A 24,378-nucleotide genomic window follows, 5' to 3' on the forward strand; every position below is an offset into this window, starting at 1 on the left:
TCCAAAGCACTCATTGCTTCTCTCACAGCTCAGGAATCTTCAGTGACTCCCTATGGTCTCTAAAATAAGTATACTCAATTAAAATTCTTCACATCACGAGCTTATACTTGCTCTCGAAGACATCAAGGAATAAGTGATGATCTTGGAAGATAAAACATTATTGTTAATAGATGATTCTAAATGTAATGTCTAATATGGGATTAAAATGAATAGAAGTTAGGAGAATGAACCCTCATGAGGACAGTCAAAGGCTGTGATGCGAGCTTTACCCCTTCTTGCTTGTAGTGAAAGCACAGATCTCTCAGACCTAGTCTTTACTCACTAATTGAAATTCCTATGACAGATAAACGAAGGTGCCTTTAGAAAGTTTTAGAAGAAGCAGAAAGTTATCTTTTGGCTTGAATGTCTCTTAGACTGACACAATCCTCATTTGCGTCGACCATCAGTGAGCTCATCAATCTCTAAAGGCTTCCTTGTTGGAGAAAATGTTTCAGTTCATTTTTTATGATAAAATGCTTCTCTTTGTTGACCACATTTCTTTTTTCAAAATTGCATTTTATTGACATCTTCTGTTTTTATATTATCTACATTTCCTAGTGTATTTTTAGGTCAAGGAATGTCTGTCCCTTCTTCTTCTTTACCCCCAAATCCACCCTTTATTATTAGGAATACACAAGTTGGAAGATGGAGGCAAGGAAATATCTAGCAGAACGCACCAGGACATTAAAAAGGCTGACATTATAGTACTTTACACTCATAATTTCCAGCTCCTTTAAAGAAGGGAGAGCTTGGAATCAAGTTAGTTCCACAGCATTAGGTTTCAGTTGTTTTCCTAGTTTGACTAAGTTGATTGTGCATCTTGTGACTGACTCCTTGGGATTCCTCTTTTTTTTTTTACAGCACAATAATGTTCCATTACATTCATGCACCACATTTTGTTTAGCCATTTTCTAGTCAGTATATCAACAAGCATTGATTAAGTATGCCCCACCTGCCAGGCACTGAGGACTACAAACGCAGGGACAAAGAACACTGTCCTCAGTGAGTTTATATTCAAATGGAGAGGTGATGAATCCATAAATCAGTACACAGAGTAATACAACATGAACCTGTGGGTAGCCACAGTCTGCCACTTCCTCCTTAGAATACATGCATTGCAGAACCCTGGATATTTTAATCAGGTGTTTTGTATAATTCCAAATTGTTTTCCAGAATGTTTGGGCCAGTTCACATCTCCACTAGTAGTGTAGTGTGGAACATTATTTTTAAAGCTACTGTTGCTTTTGGGCCTTTGCCTTCTGACATTATGAAGAATGATACTTCCTTGCCTCCTCTTTCGCCTCTCCTCCCTTCTCTCATTCTGGACATTATTTTATTTCTCTCCTTTTTTTCTTTTTTCTCTTTTCTCTCTCTTCCCTTCTCCCTCCTCATCCTCTTTCCCTTTCTTCTCTTCCTCCCTTTTCTCATCTCCATCCTTCACCTTTACTTTTTTCCTTCCTCCAAACTGCACCCCCACATTTTTTCTTTCTTCTCCCTTTTTCCCCTTTCTGCTGATCCTGTCTGCCCTCAAAGTATTTTTCTCTTCATACTTTTCTTAATCATTATATCACTAATTTCCTCACCTGACATCCTTTCCCTGCATCTTGGGTGCTACCTTGTTCCCAGAAAATACCAGCTGGAATAATCCTAAGAAAAGCAGAAAAGAAAAGATTTGCAAGTTGGACAACTCCATTTAAAATATCAGGTGCAAAGTTGACCAGAAGTTAGGTTCATATGATGGCTTTTAATGATGTTTGTTCTTTCTTACAATTAAACAACTGTTCACTTTAAGGAACAAGATCTACTGTGGATAAAAATCCAGGAGAGTAATGGAATTTCTTTTACCAGTAGATTTGTTTGTCAGGGGAAGTTAACAGTCAAACCCACAGAGTTGCCATAAGGCAAAGCCATTGAAATAATTCTCCAACCATTGGAGGGAGGGACAGGACAGCCAGACACTGGTAAAGCCCTTGTGCCATCACTTTTTAAAGTACACATTCTCCTTTTTTTTAAACCTTAGTGGACCAAAATGATGAATCGGTATTGTTTTTAAACTTAGTGCTCCTCAGTGGAGCAGTGGCAGGTGTTAGGAGAGCTAGCTGGCAGAGCTCCGGGCAGCCCAGGGTCCTTTCTGCTCCCTTCCCCACCCCCCAGAAGGTCTTGGCACTGTGTCCTAGTCATCCTTCAGGACCCAGTGGGTCAAAGAGCTCCTCCCCCAGCCTCCATTGAAGAAAGGCATGCTCTCCACCTTCCTTTCATGTGTGGTCTTCCCTCCAGATCGTAAGCTCCTTGAGGGCAGCCATTGGCTTTCTTCTTCATGTTTGTATTTTCATTGCTTAGCATAGGGCCTGTCACAAAGGAGGCATTACTGTTTCAACCTGCTGACCGCAGTCTTCCCATAGCAACTCCAGCCCGCCCTGATCCCCTTCCCGACTTAAGTTGTACCCTGTCTGTTTTATCAGATGGGTCCTGGCAGGCAGGACAGCACATGGCGGAGGGCTGGGTCTGGATTCCAGTTCCGTCACTCATGCTTCTCAGCAGCCCCTTCTCTTCTCAGACCCGCTGCCCATCCTCCAAAACTTAGGGATTTACTGGCTTTGGGAGGGCCCACAAAACACCCTACAGCTTTGCCATTAGATATTGGCCCAGGTGCTCGGTCCTTGTTAGTAGTTGGAGTTCTCTCCAGGGTGATGTCGATAGGCCTGGAGCAGGGATCAAACCTGGCAGAGGGGGCTTCCCCACACAGTCTTGGGTGACTCCTAGAGCCAAGCGGCTTGCTCAGGGAACACAGGAGCGTGCCTTGAGCCCAGTTTTCCCACTCACATGGCTGGCTCCTGTCCATGATGAGGGGACGTGAACGCCTTTTGTGTGGTCCTCGGGGCTCTCCATCTCCAAAGGGAATCACTGCAGTTTTTAACTGGGCTCTTATGAGCTGGGGATTCTTTGTCATTGCAGTTCTGAGGGCTGCTGCTAGTTGTGAATTGATGGATTACAAAGAAAGCCGCCCAGTCACCCTGGAAAGCTCCTTTGCATCATTTGCCTTGTCCCTCCTCCATCCAATTGTTGTTTTTTGGGTTTGTTTTGTTTTGTTTTGTTTTTTAGATAAATAAGGTGGGGAGGAGGGAAGAAGAGAAAGATGAGATTACTTGGAGACTCTGAGGGCATAAGGTTCTGGCCTCTCCCTGATGAGATCATTTAGCATCACCTAAAGAATTTTCTCATCATTTGGGTGGAGTCAATTCCCTAAAATCAGATTGAAGGAAAAGCCTTGGTAATAAGATAAAAAAGTAATGAGGAAAACATTACACATAACTAAGAACTGAAGGTGAGTTATTGCTTCTCCTCCAGGGCCTCATTAGGGAATGGAGCTGTCCCTGGGTCCTGCCCAAGGGCAAGCCTTGGCAAGCCAGGCCTGGAAAGATTTTGAGGACGTGCTCAGGTTGGACCTTGTTAGAACATAAAATGGGCACTAGCCTGGACAGACATTTCTGTGGAGCAATCTGGACTCTCTGCACCTGTGTGGAAGGTAGCTTTCTGTTGTGGTTCTGGCCAGTAAGTGGCTGTGGGATCTGGACCAAATTACTACAGCTCATTTTTACTTTGTCAATGATGGAGTTGGTTGAATACATGATTCTTAAAATCTGTCATTTGCCCTGTGCATGTGTGAAGTCCTTCCCCAGAGAGCACAGCCTCAGTAGCTCCTGTGAAGAAACATGTTCACAGGCTCATTGAATGTCTATAGGAGCCTCAGGACCATCCACATCAACCTCTTCCTTGTGCCCCCTTCCCCTTTCCCTATTTTCTTGCCAAGAAACATCAAGACCCCAGAATTGTGAACCTCTTTTTGTGCACATGGAGTATTTGGCTTGGTATTCTTTTGAAAGATCGGCATCATTCTGGGAGGCCAACTTAGAATTCTCGTGTTTTCATTCTTCTCATTATTAAAGGATCTACACTTTGGTGGGACATGAAGAGATATTCCTTGTCTCCCACTTCCAGATACAACCAAGATCTGAGTGGAGCATGGTCTGGTGATGGGCAGCCCATACCTCTGGTCCCTGTTGCTGGCAAGGATGGGCCTGCTAGATTCCTTGAACCCCAGCGTTCTGGAGAGCTAAGGCTGAGTACTTGTTCACACTTAAGCCTGGCACTAATTTGGTGGGCCACTAGCCTGCTGAAGAAGGGGCAGACCATCCAGGTTGGAGAAATAGAGCAGACTAGATTTTCTGTGCAATCGGCTTCAACTTGGGCCCCTAAGTGACCATTGTACTTCCAGCTTGGGCAAGAAGGAGAGATACAGTTTCCAGAATAGAATAAGACAAAAAGAAAAGGAGTGGAGAGTGGATGCTACCATGCTGGTCAGAGAAAGTCAGCACATGGGTTCAGCAAGGCCTTGATTAGCTTTGGACTTTTCTTTATAAATCTCATTCATTCAGAAGATGTTAACAAATTGCCCAAATTACTGCCTCCAGCTTGTGTGCTAACCCCAGAAGAGATACAGAGATAAATAAGACAGTCTTAGTTCTCCAGGAGTTGCTAGTCTAGCAACAGAATAGAACCTGAAGACAGATGATGCAATGAAGGTCATCTGAGAGAAGGACCTAAGAGCAGGAGAGAGATCTTCACCTCGGTTTCATGTGATCAAGTGGTCCAAGGTACCCCCCAGATGATCCTATTCCAACCTGCCTCCTCCTGCAGAGTGCTTCCCCTCTCAGCCTCACTCTTTTTTCCAGTTTCTCCTCTCTGGGATCGTTTCCTGTTGCCTGTAAACATGCCCATGTCTTCCCTAGCTTTAAAAAAAAAATCCTCTCTTGATTCTTCCATCCTTACTATTATCCTATATCTCTTCTGTCTTTTGTAATTAAGTTCCTCTAAAAAGGCAGTCTACAACAGATGTCCTTATTTTCTCTCATCCTATTCTCTTCCCTTATAATCAATTTAGTTTCCGACCTTATCATTCTGCTGAAACATTGTGCACATGCAAGACCTGGATGTGAATTAGCGCTTTTCCTCCAGGGCCTCCTGCTCCCTCAAACCAGTTATAATGATCTCTTGGCTGCCAGAGCCAAAGGCCTCATTCTCTTTGACCTCTCCACAGCCTTGATTCACCCTCCCCCTCTAGATAATCTCTTCTCTCTGGATTTTAGGACATCTCCTGGTTCTTCTCTCATGCTCTCTAATCCTAGTTGTCTCCTCAGGTTTTGTCTGTCCTAGGGCCTCTTCTCTATCCCGTCAGCTCCCAGAGATTTAATTACGATCTCTGTGCTGAGTCTCAGAACTATGTATCCCACCCAAATCTCTCTGCTGACCTTCAGTTGCTTTTCTGACATCTTAAACTCATTGTATCAAAAATGGAACTGTACATTTCCTCTAAACCCTCCTTGCATTTCCTTCGGCTCACAGTATAGGAGGACTTGTCCTGGACTCCTCAATATCTCTTCCTCCCCATAGCCAAGCTGTTCCCAAGACCTGGCAATTTCACCCCTTTGCCACATCTGGCAAAGGTACTGGCTTCTTTCCTCTGACACTGCTAGCATTAGAATGCAGCCCCTCATCACCTCACATTTGGATTACTGCGGTAGCCTGCTTGGGATGGGGGGGGTGTGGTCTGCTTTTCCTGAAGCAAAGATATGCCATCCTATCCCTCTACTTAATAAGCTCCTGTGGCTCTCTCTCATTTCCAGGGTCAAATATGTTTAATGCGAAAAGCCTTACCCTCTCCTTACCCTTCCATGTGTTCTTTGACCTGGTGATACCAGCCTCCTGGCTGTTTCCTGGACGAGACTCTCCATCTTTGGGCTCCTGCCATTTTTTTCTGCCTGCCCTCCATGCCTGGAGCCCTCTTCCTCATCTCTTCTGACTCTTGGTCCCTGGCTTCCTTCAAGTCACAACTAGAATCCCTCCTTTTACTGGGAGCCTTCGTTAACCCTTCTTAGTTAGTGCCTTCATTTTTAGCTATTTCCTATTGCTCCTCAGCAGCTTGCTGTGTATAGATTTGTCTGCATAGTGTTGCTCCCATTACAGAGTAAGCTCCTTGAAGGCAGTTGCTGTCATTTGCCTCTTTCTGAATCCTCAGCCCTTAGCAAGTGTCTGGCACACAGTTAGCTCTTGATAAAAATACCAATTGATTGATAATCAGCTGGAGCTATTAGTTGAGTTGGGCTTTGATGGACGAGCGGGATCTTCTCGTTTAATCCATCACAGTGTGGTCACCTCTCAGTAATCTGCGTGTAATCCTTCCTCCAGATTTTGATCCTAGCATGGCTTCTCCCTGCTTCCTAGCAAGGCACCAGGCTTCCATCTTCCTGTTGTTCAGCCCGTGTATGCTTAAGGGATGCATATTATTTTCATATCCACTAAAGCAAAACATAACTAAGGCTGGTAGGAATCATAGAAAGCAATATTTTTCAGTTTTCTAGTGCTTTGGACTACTTGCATCATGGGTTTTGTCCAACCTTACACACATAATTGATAGCAGACTATTGATGGTTTGGATACTCAGAAATAATAACTCTCCTGGTTTTATTTTCTTTTGGAATAACCCTCAAGCTTTGGCTTTGACCACAGAAGGTTGGAAAAACTATTTTGAGTAGAGAATTGTGCTTGGTATACGTTATGATTCTGTTTGGTCTCTGTTGAGTGTACAAGGTTTTTTGGATGATACAGACAGTTTACTATGTGGAGCATCTGCCGGTGGTCCTTGGACTAGAAGAGAATATACTCAAAGATAGCGTAATGGCACATATAGGCCCCTATTCCACACAAAGGATCCATTCATAGATTTTTTTTTTTTCTTCATAATTTCAAGTTTTAGAAAATTCATATGATGAACTACGTAGTCCACATGAGAAGGGGTAGGGTAGCTGACAGACAATGGGATCCCTAGTTGGATCTGCTCTGAAAACACCACCTAAATTCCTTATGTGTATACAGTTTTATTGAAGATGAAGATATTGTTCCAAGCATGAGTAACAAGGTGAGAGCAGGCATGGGCTTTGTGCATGGCTGTCTGGGCTAAGAACAGCATGAGCTCTTAGGTCATGTCTTGACAATCCCATACCCTGCTCGCCCAAGGCAAGCTGGGGAGATTCCTTTAGCAACCATGTGAAATTTCTAAGGTTTCAGACTTATTCTCCTTTCCCTGCCCTATCTCTACTCTGTCTCTAAAAGCATAGCCCCCTGCCCTCTCTCTGGTCAAGGACTCACAAAGCTTCCTCTGCACTCCCTTTTCCAGATGCAATGGCAAAATGTTGAGCACGTTGGTGACCAGAGTCCATACGTCACCTCTGTGATTCTTCACATAAAGCAGAACGTCCCCATCATCCGTGACAACCTGGCCTCCACCCGCAAGTACTTCACTCAGTTCTGCATCAAATTTGCAAAGTAAGTCTGGGATATTTCCTTTTATCATTTTGTGTTTTTTTAAGAAAAACTTAGAGTCTGTAGATAGATTTCAAGGAGCCTGTGAACTTGGGTTGGAAAGAAGTGACCCTATTATCTCCCCTGACATTGGTTTGGTTTAGTTTGGTTTGCTGTTCTGTGTATTGTATTTTTGCATTTAAAAACACTGGTCTTGCTCAGACACTGGACACCTACTAGCTGTGTGAGCTTGGGTAAGTCACTTAACCCTGACTGCCTCACCCCTCTGCCTCAAAAATTCAAATTAATAAATATTTATTATCACTGGTCTGAGAGAAGGGATTCCTGGGCTTTACTCAACTGCTGCCCAAAGCATCCAGGACACATACACTCACTCACACACACACACTCACTCTCTCTCTCTCTCTCTCACACACACACACACACACACACACACACACACACACACACACACACACACACACACACACAGAGTTAAGAATCTTTGTGCCTGCTCCCTGTCTCCTATCTGTTTGGGGCTCTTAAAAATGCTGTTGATAGACTGAATACGTCCTTGTTTCCCAGGCAGTCTGGCAGAGTGAAATGCCCCATCTCCAAAATCCTAGAATATCGGTTCAGTCTCTCATCCATTCAGCATTGCTCACAAGTACCTACTGTGTGCTGGGCACCATGCTGAGAGCTGGGAATACAAAGAAAGGCAAAAATAGTCATCTCACCTCTGGGGCTTCCTGCCTCCCATCTCCCTGCCCCTGAGTTTCCTCACCTGTAAAATAAGGCAGTTTCTGAGGTCCCTTCTGACTCCTGGAATCCTATGGCATTGATTGTGTCTGATAGAGACAACCAGCTGCAGCATGCGGCACAGAGCCGAACCCAGCCGGGGTGACGTGCCCCACTTATGTGGGGGAGGGCAGCTGCAGGGTGGCAGCCCAGGGAGAATGTCCCAGGACCGGCCCCTTGGTCTGCAGGAGCCTGTGCACGGCTCCTTCCAAGCATGACTCTGAACACAGGAATTTTGGCCCCTTGAAGTCAGAAGCCTGACTTCAGCCCAGGCTTCCAAGCTTCCCCTGAAGGTGTGCCAGTTCCAATACATAAAACAGGCCCTCTTATCCTGGGCTTCCCCGGTGGGTGTGGATAAATTTCAGGGGGTTTGTGAACTTGGATGAGAAAAAAAAAAGTTGCACTGATTTTTACTCACCTCCATCTGAAATTTAGTTCATTCCAACTGAAATGTCTTCTGTGACGAGTGAAGATAAATAGTCTTTAGAGAAGGGGTCTGGTCCACAAGCGTCCCCAGACCACCAGAAGATCCTGGGGCACAGGCAGGCAGCTCAAAGTAGCCAAGTAGCGTCCAGGCTGAGACGGTGGAGCCAAGGATGGCCAGCCAGCCCTGACTGACACTGCCGTGTTCACATTGTGCTCCCCAGCAAAGAGGCTCGTACCCACATTTCACCTGCAGATTTCTCTCCAAATTTTAATCAGATAAGGCTGAGGTTTCCCCCTGTTTTTCTCAACAATTAATCTTTAAGGAATAACAAGTAAGGGCTGGGTTTTACAGTCAACCTCAGTTTTAGTTTGTCAGGAAAAGGATATGGTGGGATCTCCAACGGGGCGTTAATGTTTGCACTGTGGCAAATGAAGTAAGAGCCAACATTCCCTCTTCTCTCTCTGGGTACTCATTAGTTTGCATTAAGAGCACCGCCTGATAAATCATATCCTGACGCTCCCCATAATCACTGTTAGAAATTCTGTCTCACTGAAAATTTATTATGCTTAAAACCTCCTACGGGGATTGTGCAGGGGCCTGCTTGCTTTAGTGAACATAAAGAGAGCTCAGAAATCCATTTTCTCAGCTGGTCCCAGCACGAGCCTTAATGTCCTGGGGAGCCGCATCCCATTAAATGGCCCATGAAGTCCACACTGAGTAGGTGGGGCATGAAGCTTCTGCCTCTCAGGAAGGTCAAGGCTACAGGGAGAACTCAGAGGGTCATGACCTCCTGCCCTTGCAAAGTAGGCTCGTGACTGTCCTGAAATGGGGTCAGAAGACCAGGGCCTCCCCCTTTGTCTTGAGGCCGCCATCACTCTTCCTTTTGAGTCAAAAGAGGAGAGCACTTTTTAAATCAGGGATGGCGTTCCTCGATCCCTGGCTTTCTCCTTCCTTCCTTCCTTCCTTCTTCTTCAAATCAGACCATTTGCCCAGACTTCTGGAACAGGCATCTAGTGGAATCCCTTCTTTTAAAGAGACTTAGAGAGGTTAACGGACCTGCCAATCCTCCAGGTAGCGAGCATCAATTAGAACTTAAACTCTCGTGGCCGGCATTTCCACTGCATGTGCCCCACACGGCCTTCCTTCTCCCCCCCCCCCCATCTTTTCACATCATCCACTGTCTGCAGCTAAATGCTGCTGCCCCTGAGAGGACTGGGCAGGTCAGCTCTGGCTATTGGAAGTAAATCTCTGTACTCCCCATGACCAGATGAGAGAGGTAGAGGCCCTGCTAGGATGCTCCTTATTTTAGACCCTGCCTTTGGCATTTCTGCATCTGAAACCAGTAAAGGCTTCATATAGCAGAACTCAGTCCACTGTCCAAGGATGCTCTTGGAGTCTTCCCCTATTTGTTAGGCCTCTGTCCCTTTGGAAGTTCCTCTGTACAGACTTGGCACTTTTTTACTTGTTTCTGTCATGTTCTGTTCTCATAGAATGTTATGGGCAGGGCTTTCCTTTTTTATCTTTGGAGCGCCAGCACTAACATAGTGCCTTTCTAGGAAAGCTATTTAATGTTTAGTTGAATTAAACTTTATAATACAAACTTAAAAACCATTAAAAACATAACCCTCAAAATCCCAATGCATACAATAGAAAGTAAGCAAAGGATTTTTGTAAATGTAAAGCAAAAAAAAAAAAAAAAAGTTGTAAAGCAAATGGATTTTAGCAACTGGTGTTCCCACCAGTGCAAATTAAATATGAGAAGTTATGTCATCTGGCCAGGGTCACACATAGATCTGCAAGATCCTTCTAACTTGACACTCGGTCCCAAGCTGCCCCTCTTAAGTTATAAAATAAACGTATAAGATTGATTTACATTTCACAAAGGAAAACTGAGCAGATGATAAAACAAAAACCACCTTCATTCTGTGTCTCTGTCCAAATCCACCTGAAGCTCCCCTATCGTTGGTTTTGTCCTCTGTTTTTGTGTAGTAGCAGTTGTGTGTACAAACCTGATCTGTTTACTCCACTTCCTGTGGACCTGAGGATTGAGGGTAAGGATGGAATGAAAGACACATGGGTAGTATTTCACCCAAATGGAAACTTGCTGATTTGCTGACCTCTTTTCACAGCTCCTTCATTCCCAAGTTCATCAACCATCTCTTCAAGTGCAAGCCCATCAGCATGGTGGGAGCAGAACAGGTGAGAGAGAAACTTGTGACAAGCTCCCAAACCATTGGGCAGCCTCACCTGGTGTGGGGGGAGAACGGGGGTGAGTCCGTGCCAGTGATGGGAAAGGGAACAAGGAATTCTCTATTTGGAATGCCCTACTAGCACATGCTGACGGGCTGCCTCCAAGTAAAAGAAAAGGAAGAAGTCCAAGGGTCTTTTATTAAAAGGCCTTGAAAAATCACTTTCCCATCGCTAATGTGGTGGGCTGGGCTGGCTACAGCTAGTGTCCTAAAGGACAAAGACCATTTTCACTCCTTGTAGAAATAGAATTGCATAAAATAACCTCAGAAGCAGACTCGTATGGAGGCATATTCCACCTGTGTGATGTGGGAAAGCATGAAGGCTTTGATCCTTCCAGGTTACAAAGCAGAAGAGATAGGCTGGGGCCTGCTGATCCCTCAGCCCCACTCCTGCCTCTCCTGCCTTCCTAAGAGGCCTGAGGGCTCTCCCAGACCAGGCCTGTTTTACTTTTGCCTCCGTGCCCTTCACCCAGCACAGTGCCTTGCACGTAGTAGGCTCTTTATACATATTTGTCCAACTGAAACATCATGGAGGTGGTTTTGATGCATGCCTGTGAAGAGGAGCTGAGATAAGAAGTGGGTTTTTTCAATGCTTACACAATCTCACACATAAACTCCATCTTCCCACAGCTTATACTTTGTCTCTCCTCAGCCCTCATAGACTTAGTTCTCTTGTCCCTTTCCTTAGTGATTATGCATCTTTAGAATGTGACGTGAATCTGAAGAGGGCCTAGTTCTTCTTTGTAACTCAGTTCCAGGTGGAATCATAGAGTGGCTGGCTGCATTGGAAAGAAAGATCTTCACCCAGCCTCAGCTGAATCCAGACCAGCCTTCCTCCCGTCATATTGTTCTGAATTAGTGAGCATAGCTAGTGGCTCTGCGGAGTTTCTTTGTGAATTATTTCATGTGTGTGTTTTCTTTTCCCAGCGAGGGTCCAAGATTCCTGAGAAGGCCTGTGTCTTACCTCTGCCCCTCAATGCCCCACAACATCTTCACGGTGCCCTGGAGGGTAGCAAGCTAGTCAGTGATCATTGAAGTTTAAACATGATCCCAACAAGTATCCCAGGAGGTTAAGTTGAATCACTCATTGGCTGAGTCCCACTGACTCTTAAGATTTCCACCAGTGTTCAGAAATCCCTGACTCTTGCATATTCGATACTGGGAACTAATTCTTTCCATTGGAAAATAGCAGAATAATGCCCCAACATGTTGTCTCCAGTTTCATTAGCATATGAATTTGGGCATTCTAGACTTGAGCTGTTCACTTACTGCTGAATGCCATCAGAGGTGACACTGGGTGCTTCCTGGATTCCTGTCCCCTTCTGCAGATCACACTTTGCTTTGAGATTTCTGACTCCAGACTTGCTGAAGCCACTGGAAATATAAAATAGATTCACACCAAAAAATGTTTTTCATGTGTCTGCCGCTTTGCCAAGTCATTGCTAGCTGACTTAAAGGATTTAATGTCTGATAACCACAGTCTTATTTTATTACATCAATCTAGAACCTCATCTGTTTTTGTCAGGTTTTCCTCCCTCCTCTTGCTGCCCTTTTTCTCTTTATTTTCTCCTTCACTTATTTTCTGTCTTCTCTTCCTCCTCTTTTCTCATTCCTTCCTTTCAGCCCCTTTCTCTCCTTCCCTTCTCCCTCTTTGTCTTTTCTCTCTCTCCCCCATCTGTCTTTTTCCTTTCTCTTTATTTTCTGTCTTTACCCCAGAAAGAACATTTAACTAATTTAGCACCTTTATTAATTTAATACTTAATTAGACTAATTATGGTGGGTGTGGAGTATGGGGGTGAGTGGGATGTCAATTTGATTAGGTAGCATGAACAGTCACTGTCTTTCACTTAGAAATGAGAAACTCTTCTTAAATGTTAAATCCAAATCTCTGGTTGGAGATATAGCTATATTGGTGCTGGGGATTCCAAGCATCAGCAGGGTTACCAAGAGAAATGAGTGAGAAGGAGACAGCGCCCCTTTTGCAATTCAGGCCCACACTTACCTTGTTAGACAATACTCAGCCTTGGAAGTCCAGGGGTGAGTGGTGTAGCTTGAGCAGCCTGTCTTGGAGCAGTGGAACTGAGACCTGAGATTCACAAAGGGAGACTCAGAGGCCAGAGCAGATCCACAGTGTCAGGGGAGGTTGTAACCCAAGCCCGAACAAAGGCCGTGAAATTCAAAGCCACGGCTTAGCCTAATCTCCCGGCTCAGCTTGCCAAGAAGCGGATGGAGCCCGAATGCAGGCGCCTGCCCAGAAAAGGGAAGGGGAAGATTTGTAGACATTTCCTTGTCTCTTTTCTTTTCTTGATAGCATTTAAAATATTTGTCTCATTCACCTTTTACCATCTGTCCTTCTGGACACATGAGGAGCTTAATAAGAGATCCATGTGCGTCTCATGCCCACATTAATATTCAGCAAAGTCAGTAAACACCATTGAAGTACGTACTGTATGCCAAGTGTGTTGTAAAGTAAAACCAGTCATCATAGAGTAGAACTAGTGTGGACAAGGTGTATACAAAGCAGCTGAAGGGGAAAGGGGAAGGAGGGAGAAGCCCTGTAAAAAATGGAACAAAGTTGGGAAGGAAGCTGAGGATCCAGAGGGATGGAGGAGAGGAGGTTGTGAGTGAACCACAAGTTTGGGAATAAGCCATGCCAAGATAGGGCGATGGCACATCATCTGGGAGGAGCCCAGGTGCCCCAGGATGACTGGACTAGGACGTGTAGACTGGGACAATGTGGAAGAAGTCAAGAGTTTATCCTGGAGGCACTGGGGAGCCAGTGATCTTATGGAATTGGAGGAATCACATGATCAGAAACATTATTTTTTAAAACGCTGGTTTTTACAAAGCAGCCTAGTTGGAGGCTAGACTGGATGGGGAGAGATTTGAGGCTGGAGACCAGTTCAGAAGGAACTGCAGTAATCCAGACGAGATGATGTGTCTGCACTAGACATAGTGCATTGGAGGGTCCATAAGAGAGATAGTCAGGAGGGGGGGTGGGGAGAATGTTAAGTTATGGAGTCAGAAATGATAAGCTCTGGCACCTGATTGGACATGGAGGGGGGAGCAAAGGTTGTCAACCTCCAAAGCTTGAGAAGAGAGAAAAGGGGAAGAAGAGAAGAGGGTGTTCATTTGAAGTCTAGATTGGGCAGGAGGAGAGGGCTAGGCAGAGAGGTGAGGAGCAAAAAGGAGATTTAGAGGTAGTGGGGGAGAGATGGCGGGATAAAAGGCTGGGAACAGATCGTGGAGTTTCAGAGGCATTGAATATGGAAGGTGGGGGATGATGGGCTCTGACCACCCCTGTGTGTGTAACTGGGGGGAGTGGAGGAGTGGCTCCTGGGGATCCTCAGGCTGGGGCTCTGTCAGCATCGGAGGAGAATAAGACTGAGCTCACTGAGAAAGGAGAGGGCATGTCCTGATCAGTACAAAATGGCCACCAGGATCTGGCCTGGCTACAGTGGACCAGGGGAGGAGACGTTGCTGAGTGATGTCAGGAAAGAGCCTGGCAATGACATGCCTGCGGAGGTCTTTGTGCCTTCCTCTCTGGGACGAGTGAGTCCAGAGTGGAGCGATGGCCAGAGATGCAGTGGCTTAATGAGTGCCAGAAGCTGGGCCAGAGGGCTACGTCTACGGGAAAAGAGTGGGTTTGTTTTAGGGTGGAAGCTCCAGGAGAAGCAGATCAGGAGTAGGTGTTGGTGGGGTGGAAACGCCACGGAAGGGGCCGAGAGTCACTCCCTGGCAGGCGGTGGGAGCCTGCCTTGCTCTGAGAGCTTTGTGACCCAACTCTGGGTAAGCGTGCTGGCACTAGAAGCAGCCTACAGAAAACCATGGTTTCCTCCGTGTGCCCTCTCTTACAGTTGTGACCCAGAAAGAAACAAAAGGGAAAAGTGGCAGGTTGAATAACAGGGACAGGGACTGTGAGCCCTTGGATAAGGGCCACTGCCTTCTGCCCACCCTCTAGTCTTAGAGGACAAAGTGGCAAAGGAGCTCACTCAGCCATGCAGACTATATGTGGCAGTGGCAGGACACAGGTCCTCCCCCCTCCCTCCCCCTCCCAGGGCTGCCTCCTACTAGATTAATACCAAAAGCCAGGAATGGTGCTGCCTGCCTGGAAATCCCTGCTGTCAGGGAGCCGGGCTTGGCATGAGCTCAGGAGTTTTGTGCAGCTGTGGGCTGTGCCAAGTGAGGGTTCCCCATTGTGCTGAGCCCCTGGGGTGCCTCGAGAGGCCTGAGTGAGCTCCCACACTGATCTCTCGTGGGGCTGGGCCCATAGACAGCTCCTGGACTTCCAGCCCTCGTGAGGCGAGAAGGATACGGCTGCTCCCCCTGGGTGCAGCTTTCTTTTTGCCCCTGGCACAGACGTGCTGAGGGTTAGGCTAGGCCGGGCACTGATGGGGCCACTCCTTTCTTGTTGCTGCAGCTGCTGCTAGACACCCATTCTCTGAAGATGGTCCTGTTGGATCTGCCTTCCATTGGCTCCCAGGTGGTGAGGAAAGCCCCTGCCAGCTACACCAAGATCGTTGTGAAGGGCATGACCCGGGCTGAGATGATCCTGAAGGTAACAGCTTGTTCCTCCCTCCCTTGGGTTCTCTCCGGCCTTGCTGGGGCCTGGCATACGAGGCAGTCTCCATTGAGAGGGTGTCTCGAGGCTGTTGGAGGGAAAATCAGGGACCTGAGCTCCAGGCCCAGTGCGGCTCTGCCAGCTGTGCCCAGGCCTGCGAAATGATCCTGGAACAAAGGTTGTCAGGATTGAAGTTAGCTGGGGAATGGCTGGTTTTAAAATTCTTAGGAAAATGGCCTGGTTCCAGCAGAGAAAGGACCCAAGGTTGAAGCCTCCCTGTCTGCCTGGTGTTTGGGATAACCAGGCTGTGCTCAGAGGAAAGAGCTAAAGAAAGCGTGATTGTGATGGTGCCTCCATCTCCTCCTTCCAGCATCACTGCAGGGGGTCCCCTTCATTTCTTCTGGTCCCGTCGGAGTCAGAGGACTCAAGCCTGAATCCAAACTCAGTAAATTTCTTGATAACATTGGGCAAATCGGCTCTGGGCCTCAGTTTACTCCTGTGATGTGAAGGAATTGTACCAGTTGCACTCCCAAGTCCCTCCTCCCCCACTCAGTCCTGTGATCCTCAGGAGGTGGTTGTGGAGGTAGGGCATGGGGCGGGCAGCAGGTGGTTTTCATTGTTCAGTTCTTTCCCTTCTTGGCATGTGGGTTAACCCTAAAATGTTTGTAATCTCAGACTAGGCTGGGGTGTCAAACTCACCGTCAGATTAAATCATATTTGGGAAATGTCTAACAAAATAATTTAAAATAACAAACAAATAATTTAAAATAAAAAACAAAATAAAAAAGCGTAACAAAAACAAATATGTTAACTTGTGATTTTCTATGTTAATCCCCCCTCCTGAGATATCTATCTGTTTCTATTTGAATTAGCTACAACTGCCTTGGTACCACCTTAGCTGCTGTGTACTTTAAAAAGTCAAGCTTTAAAAAAAAAAAAAAAAAAAGTAGGCCAAAAGAACATAATTAGGGAGGCAAAGCTACTGATGGGGAGTGTTTACATTCGGTATTCTGAATCAAAATGGAAAACATTGGGCATTACTGATAGTAAACATTGGAGGGAAGAGACTATGCGCCAGCTCCTAACCAGCTCAATGATTCTTTGCCAGAGAATATGTTAGAAGGCATAAAGAACGTGCCGGGATTCAGGGGACTTGGCTAACATTTAGATTTTATGACTGTCAGTGTTGTGCTTAGCTCTTATTTGCTTAGTTTTAACTCTTCGGAGCGATGGCTGTGCAGATTTACATGTTTTGATGAAATAAGCATTTATTAAGTGTCTGATGTGTGCCAAGAACTAAATCTTGAGAAGAAAGCAGCGAAACTGGCCCTGCCTTCGGGAGCTTCTGTTCTGATGGAGCACCAAGAGAAGTGGTGGCCAAGGACGGACATTTGGGTTGAACGCCCTGCAGCAGTGGCAGGAGTGATGGGATGATGGTTCCAGAACTGGGAATGGGAGGGAGCTTGGTGGATGTCCAGAAGATGGTGGGACAGCAAGTGACTGGCGTTGGCGGATCGAGGGAAGACACTGGCCAGAGAGCAGGGCAGACCCTCCAAAGTCCTCTGAGGCAGGGCATATCTGGGGAGACGGCTTCAGTCATCTGCTGCTGCTTTTCTGTTTGTTTTTTTGTTTGTTTGTTTTAACTAAAACATGGAGGTGATTTATGTAATAGTGAAGTGACAACTTATGTTCTTAGTTTTAAAAAGACAAAATGAGAGCCAGAACTCTCCTTCCATTTGCACAAGAGTGAAAGAAGCTAAATTTTGCTTTTGTAGGTTTTGTGGGTCCCTTTCTCTGTCCGTTGGTGATGGGCCCAGAGCACAAGCAGAGGCTGCCAAATAAAGGCTCGTTAGTGGCCTTTTAGGGCACATGTCACGGGCATAGTATCAGACTCTTGTTGACGCACGGGTTGGAGGGCAGCCAGGCTGCAGCGAGGGGAGCGGCCTTGCTCGGACTCCCAGATTGTCTGTTCCTTTTGCCCTCTCACAGGTGGTGATGGCCCCTCATGAGCCTTTGGTGGTGTTTGTTGACAACCTCATCAAACTCCTTACAGACTGTAACACAGAAACCTTCCAGAAGATACTGGACATGAAGGTCTGCACTGCCCCCTTGGCCTTCCCTTTTTCCTTCTTCTTCCCTTTCCTCCCCATTTCTCCTTTTCTCTTGCCTGTGCCACAGTTGCCTGAGTTAGTGGAAAGACTGGTAGATGAAGCCAAGGGGCCTTTGTCACGACCTTTCACCCCTCTGATCGATCTCACCTCTGTTTCCTTCTTTGTAAAATGAGGGGGTGGGACAGGCGAGGGCTCCTGGTGCCCTGGGTAGTTTAGCCCTTTTGAGTCTGCTTAGATCTAAAATATCCCAAGACTATGTTGTCATTTGGGGGGTAGCACAGCTGGGGCCCTTGATATCATGGGCTCTTTTCTCCCCCAGGGCCTGAAGAGAAGTGAGCAGAGCAGCATGCTGGAACTCTTCCGCCAGAGGCTCCCCACCCCGCCGTCAGCGTCCGAGGGGCCTGGCTCCGCGTCCCTGACAGCGCCAACACCCGAACAAGAGTCATCCCGCATCCGAAAACTGGAGAAGCTCATCAAGAAGAGGCTCTAAGGCAGCGGGAGAGGGCCTCCTCCAGCACTCCACAGGCAGCTCCACAGCCTGCCTCCCTCTCTCCAACTTTTCGATCAGCAGCATCTCCTCATGTTTTTCTGGGAAATTTGGGTTTGGTAATGTCTGTTTTGCCATATTGTGTGCTTACCCCTTACCTAAACTAGGAAGCAAATTTGGTAGGAGAAAAAGAGAAAGGGGTCTGGGGCGGGTTGTATCTGTTACCAGGGGCTGGTTAACAGAATCATCACTAATTCCTAAAAACAGTCTTGAGCTTTTGATTTTCATCCACTAGCTTCTTTACTGTCATGTAATTTTTAGGGACTTGTTGCCTGTCCCCTCTAGCCTTCCCCCCCAAGTTCCTTAGCTTGAAACTGTCCAATGATAGCTGCAGTAAAAAGCCTGCTTCCCCCCTCCCTCTGGAATCCTGTCCCATTAGCCCTTGAGAGTGCTTTGGAGGGACCTCTGAGCCCTGAGTCTGGGGGTGACCAGTGCTCCTGGCACATGCCTGCTACCCAACTAATTTTCCTAGGGTATTATGGTTTGCTTTTGCCTGGGTTCACCATTTGGGCAAGTTACATCTCTGCTCTTTCCAAGTTTTCCAGCTTTGGATCTAGTTTCTCCTGCCTTCTAAGGAAGCTTGCCCCTGTCTGTGGGCTCCATGAGGTCGTCTCTGAGGATATATTGTGACCATTGGGAGAGTAGACAGACATTTACTTTGGGGAAAGGACTCTGCTCATCATCTTTACTTGGGACTTGTTTCCCATTCCCATTTCTGTGTTGTTCTGCTCTCCCTTCATACTCACTCCCACAGCCCCAGGAGCTCTTGTTGGGCTGAGTAGCCGGCTAACCCAGGAATCTCCCTTGGCAAAAATAAAGTCAAGCCTACTAGAGAACACTATGGGAGGGCTGCAGCCTCCAATGCTTTTCCATCCTAGTGAAATTCAGATACAGCCCTTGTTCCTGTCTATTCCTGAGGTGAATTTGAAATGACAAATGTTATATAGGTACATAACTGGAATGCCATCTTACCTAATTATTAATGAAAACAGCACCAAGGGCTTATAAAGCAAACTATTTGTCTGAAAGAACTGACTTTTAGAGGGCAGCTAGGTAGTGCAGTGGATAGAGCACCAACCCTGAAGACAGAAGGACCCAAGTTCAAATCTGGTCTCAGACACTTAACACTTCCTAGCTGTGTGACCCTGGGCAAGTCACTTAATCCTAATTGCCTCAGCAATAAATAAATAAAAAGAACTGACTTTTAGCCGGCCCACCATGCTAGTCCCTCTTTGCTCCTAGCAATCCTCCTAACCTGACCAGCTCTCAGAGATAATAGCACAAAAGTCCCTTAGTTTCCTAGAGAACAAACATTTCTCCTTAATCATTAGGAAGCCATTTCCTGTGACCACAGAAAGCATGAGGTGTCTGTAACTACCAAATTTCTTCGAAAGTCAATTTAGTATTAACTCTTAAGAATAATGGCTAGGTAAATGGTGGTCCATTTTGGTCTATGTTCTTTATTCAGTTATCTGTATATCAGAAGGTGTGTGGGAAGGAAGGAGGAGATGCAGTCCTTCATTCAACAAATCCCCTGTCAGCTGGAGACCAACGTGACTTGTGAAGGACGAGAGGATGAGGAAGGGTTCTGAGAAATTCATAAAATAGCTGAGTTTGAAAATCAAAAAATAGGCTTGACTACTTTTTCCCTCTCTGTCGATCATTCCATACCATTAGCCTGTTTCCCTGATTTGCTTCACTTGATCCCAACTCTGATCTTCCGGATTAATTTCCTTGATTTTGATCTTTTCTTGCTATATGGGGGCTTTTCAAACCTAGACTTCTTAGATTGTCGGACACTGATGGGGAGACACATGAGGAATCAGGATTTGGGAGAGTATTTATAATTTGATTTTGACATACAGGTTAGGTAATCAGAAGACCGCTGTGGGGCTGACCTAGCAATGGACATCTTTCAGGGTGGAAAGAGCTTTGGCTTTGGAAAAGATCATTCAGCTGACACTAATTGAATTTCACTTCTTTCTTTCTTTGGAGTTGATAATATCTCCCTTTCACCCTCTCCCACTATATTTGAATGAAATAAGCATTTCCTTCTTTGGTTTTCTTTTGTCTCTAGGAAGTTTCTTTAGATAACTGGCTCAGCAGGTTGTGAAAGGCTTAGTTCTCAGTATTTAGTGAGACTGGTTCCTTTCTGGGATGATCTGCTGAGATACACTTACTCCTCAATGCCCCAAGTCTCCAGTACCTCCTCTGCTATCAGTAGGTGTTGGATGAGGTACTGTGCTCTCTCGGGCTGTATACTGCAGATGGGCCTTGTGTTGTGATGATATGGAAAGGTTTCTTTGGATAGACATCTTACTGACTCTTTCTTTAACCAAAATATATTTATTGTATATTAGAAGTAATCAGATATCACAAAAAATAATCTTTCCTGATTTCTCACTGCTTTAAGTATAGTTGAGGTTGATGCTGTGGACCATGCCCCAGGCCTGACTTTTCCACACTGACTAGACTCTTGATATTCAGGCTCTAGTAACATGTTCTCACTTTGGAGCAACCTGCCTGACAAGAGCAACAGGTGACAGCTTTGTTGTTTGGTTAACTTTAAATAGATGCCTATTGCTCTCAATTTCCTAGATCCTTTAATGAAAAAAGAAAGTCCCAAACACTTGAAAATGGATGAAGCCAAATATCTGCAGATAATATTGTTCATTTACAACCCCCCAAAAGCGATGCCTTCTGAAGGTGCTCTTCCGTTTGGGTTGGATTGGTGGTGATTCTTTTCTTTGGATTATTTAGAGTAAAAAAAAATCAGCATAAACCTTACCTGAGCAGGAAGAGACTAGCCTAGAGTAAGATTGGGGATGTTGTCTATAGCATGGAAGTAGAAACTGATGAATGATGGGATCCTACGGTTAAAAATAGCCAATGCTTTGTCCTAGAGAATTCTAAACTCTCTTTGAATTAAATGGAATCTTGTTCTTCCCCACTCCAAAACAACCAACCAGACTTGCTGGTCGGCATATCAGCCACCGGGCAACTACTTTGCCCTGCTTCTCATGACAACAGTCCCTTTCTGCTTTCTCATATTCAGTCAGTTGACTTAATTGGAAAATAAATGTAACAAAGCAGAGACTCGTTCTAGAAAGATCTAGCTAACTATTGGCAGATCAGCCGAGGGAGCTAGGGAGCCCAGCCAGATGTTGGTAGAATACGATGCTTTGTACTGAAACACTATAGACACACCAGCCACGGTGCCTCAGCTTCCTTTTTACATCTCACATGTAATCAGGGTGCTCGCAGATGGTTTATGTATCTTGTTCTGGTTGGAATCTTTATTCAAAATAAGCATAGTGGTGGTGAGAGAATTGAGCTAAATACCGAACACACAGGCATATTGGAAAGCCACTTTACATAAAGGATGTGTATGTCTTTTATATGTAAAATAATTTCCTATTTCCTTGTATTTATCAAACCGGGTGCTTCTGGAACCCTCAAATTGGACACCTATGTAAGATGTAAATTTCCTTCCAATAAAAGTGGTGTTTTTTTGTTGTATATTTTGTTGTCTTTTATGTTCCCCATCTGGAAGTGATTTCTTGGTGTATATTGGAGCGTGACACTGTAACTAATTAAACCATTATTGTATGTCATTTGCTAGAATGAGTTTCATTACTGCTGACAGAAAGCAGAGTGGACAGCAGGGAAGAGAATCATCAGGAAACCATGTGGCGCTGTGTTCTTCCCTCTCACTGTCTGGGTTCTCCTCCCCCAAAGTCAATGTTTCCCTCCCCTAAGGTCTTCTGACATGCTGAAGATAGTGCACAGGAATAGGAAGTGGTGTTTACGAGCACATTTTAAAAATACTTGTCTGGCAACAAGTCAAAGCGGCAGCATTTATTAAGCACCTACTATGTGCCAGGCTTCACTTTGGCAGAATGGACTTCAGGACTGGGGAGAGTGAGGCTGTCGCAGGTCTGCCTCACTTAAGTTCACACCAAGTCAAGACATCACCTGTGGTATCATTGGTCCTTTTCAAAAATAAAGGACAAATGACAACCATGTGCCAGGCCCTGGGCTAAGTGTTGAGGGTACAAAGAAAGAAAGGGGGGGAAAAAGAAGAATCCTGCCCTCCCAGTCCGATGGAGAAGACTGTATGAAGACAGATATTCCCAAAGACGTTAAAGACTGGACAAGTTGGGGGCGAAGGCCTGAAGATGAAGGCGCACTGGGAACAGCTTTCTGCAGAAGGTGGAAATTTAGCTGGGACCTGAAGGAAGCCTGTCTTTGCTACCTTTTCAAGCTAAGTACTTTAAAAGGAACCAGGATTCTGTGTTTGATGCTGGAGATGATAGGAGGTCCTTAGGTTTATTCAGTGAGGGCTGAATGGAGGATGGTTGGAGTAGGGAGAGAAAGCAACAGGCTGTTACACAGTCCAGATAGGAGGTGTGAGCTCCTGCATGAGAATGGTTTTAGTGTCAAGGGAGGGAAGGGGACGTAGGAGATGTCACAAAGGTAGAAATGTATGGCCTTGGCAACGGTTCCGATAGGATAGTTGAGAATAAGGAGTCTGGGAGGATGCTCAGATTGTGAGCCTAAGGTGATGCTCTTGACAGTAATAAGCAAATTTGGAGAGAAAGATAATGAAACACTGAGTTTCGTCCGTTTTGAGAAATCCAGTAGCATTTGGAGGATGTGAGACCGGAAGTCAGGAGAGAGGTGAAGGCTGGACAGATCTTTGAATCATCTGCATAAAGACATTAGTTAATTGAATCTTATAGGGTGATTAAGCAAAAGGCTTGGGAACAAAATTGAAGAACAGAAGGTCCAGGACAGAGCTTTGGGGGATACCCACATTTATTGGGCATGACCTGGATGAAGACCCAGCAAAGGAGACAGAGCAGATAGGGAGGAGGAGAACTGGGGAGAGCAATGCCTTGAAAACCTAGAGAGGAGATTGTCCAGTTGGCTGTAGAAAAGTCAAGGAAAGTGAGGAACGAGAAAAGGCCTTTGGGTACAAGAGAGTAAGAAAGAAGTCTTTATGGACAATCTTAGAATGATGCAAACACTTTCCTTTTTTTTTTTTTTTTTTTTTTTTTTTTTTTCCTCTGAGGCTGGGGTTAAGTGACTTGCCCAGGGTCACTCAGCTAGGAAGTGTTAAGTGTCTGAGACCAGATTTGAACTCGGGGTCCTCCTGAATTCAGGGCTGGTGCTCTATCCACTGCGCCACCTAGCTGCCCCACACTTTCCCCTTCAGAAATAGCTTTGTCCTTTCCCACTCATTTTGAGTTTCTCTTTGGTTTTTCTTCCAGACTTCTGTTCAGGAAACCAGCTGACTTACAAACTGTATTTATATTTGGAGCCATTTGGTTGGCTCCTGCAAGAATTTACATAAGAAAGCTAATTCCTTATCTTCAGTAACTTCTTGGTTATTTATGGATTTTCCTGTTTTATTTAATAAAGACTTCTCTTGATGATGGAGAAGTGAGCACAGAATTTCTGAGATCATTTTCTCTATTTTCATCCTGTCTTCTTTAATAAGGATTATGGAATCTCCTGGTATTTTGATCGTAGAAGTCATCCCCTCTAATCAAAACTGAATCACTTCTAGAGTGAATCTTTCTCTTCAGGATAGCCATGCAACCTTTGCTTTAAATCCCTCTGGTCAAAGGGAGCCATCCCCCAAAACAAGCCCAGTTGATAGCTGGATACTTTTAGGTAACTCAAATCACGAGGAGGATTTTCCTTATATCAACTATTGCTGTGTATGGTATATTGTGCATTAGGAGGAAAGCCTGGCCTTCTGGACTTTGTTACAGAAATCTGCCTCCCTGAAGCCTGGGGATGTTTCCTAAGATCATAGCATTTGGAGAGGTAGCACATGGATGGACTCGGTTCACCTAATCAATTGACCTGCTATTGGAAATACTTGGATAATTAAATTTTAGCAATGCAGTTATTTCTTTTTTTTTTAATTTTTATTTTATTTTATAATTATAACATTTTTTTGACAGTAATTTTTTACAACATTATCCCTTGCACTTACTTCTGTTCAGATTTTTTCCCTTCCTCCCCCAACCCCCTCCCCCAGATGGCAGGCAGTCTTATACATGTTAAATATATTACAGTATAATTCTAGATACAATATATGTGTGTAGAACCGAATTTCTTGTTGCACAGGAAGAATTGGATTCAGAAGGTAAAAATAACAGTTTACACTCATTTCCCAGTGTTCCTTTTCTGGATGTAGCTGGTTCTGTCCATCATTAATCAATTGGAATTGGATTAGCTCTTCTCTATGTTGAAGAAATCCACTTCCATCAGCA

At 45.3% G+C, this 24,378-nt stretch overlaps 1 protein-coding gene across 1 annotated transcript in view; it reads left to right on the plus strand.

Annotated features, from left to right (window-relative positions):
- VPS53 (VPS53 subunit of GARP complex) overlaps positions 1 to 21,608 on the plus strand; it is a 127,452-nt gene extending 105,844 nt beyond the window's left edge. Inside the window, exons 18-22 of the mRNA XM_074263820.1 lie at positions 7,274 to 7,422; positions 10,753 to 10,822; positions 15,293 to 15,430; positions 17,423 to 17,527; positions 17,864 to 21,608. Of these exons, the coding sequence (XP_074119921.1) occupies positions 7,274 to 7,422; positions 10,753 to 10,822; positions 15,293 to 15,430; positions 17,423 to 17,527; positions 17,864 to 18,034 (633 nt within the window). The 3' untranslated portion in view covers positions 18,035 to 21,608. The remainder of the gene's footprint in view (positions 1 to 7,273; positions 7,423 to 10,752; positions 10,823 to 15,292; positions 15,431 to 17,422; positions 17,528 to 17,863) is intronic.
- Positions 21,609 to 24,378: the final 2,770 nt, after the last annotated feature.

Source organism: Sminthopsis crassicaudata, chromosome 4, assembly GCF_048593235.1.
Source record: "Sminthopsis crassicaudata isolate SCR6 chromosome 4, ASM4859323v1, whole genome shotgun sequence".
Lineage (NCBI taxonomy): Eukaryota > Metazoa > Chordata > Mammalia > Dasyuromorphia > Dasyuridae > Sminthopsis > Sminthopsis crassicaudata.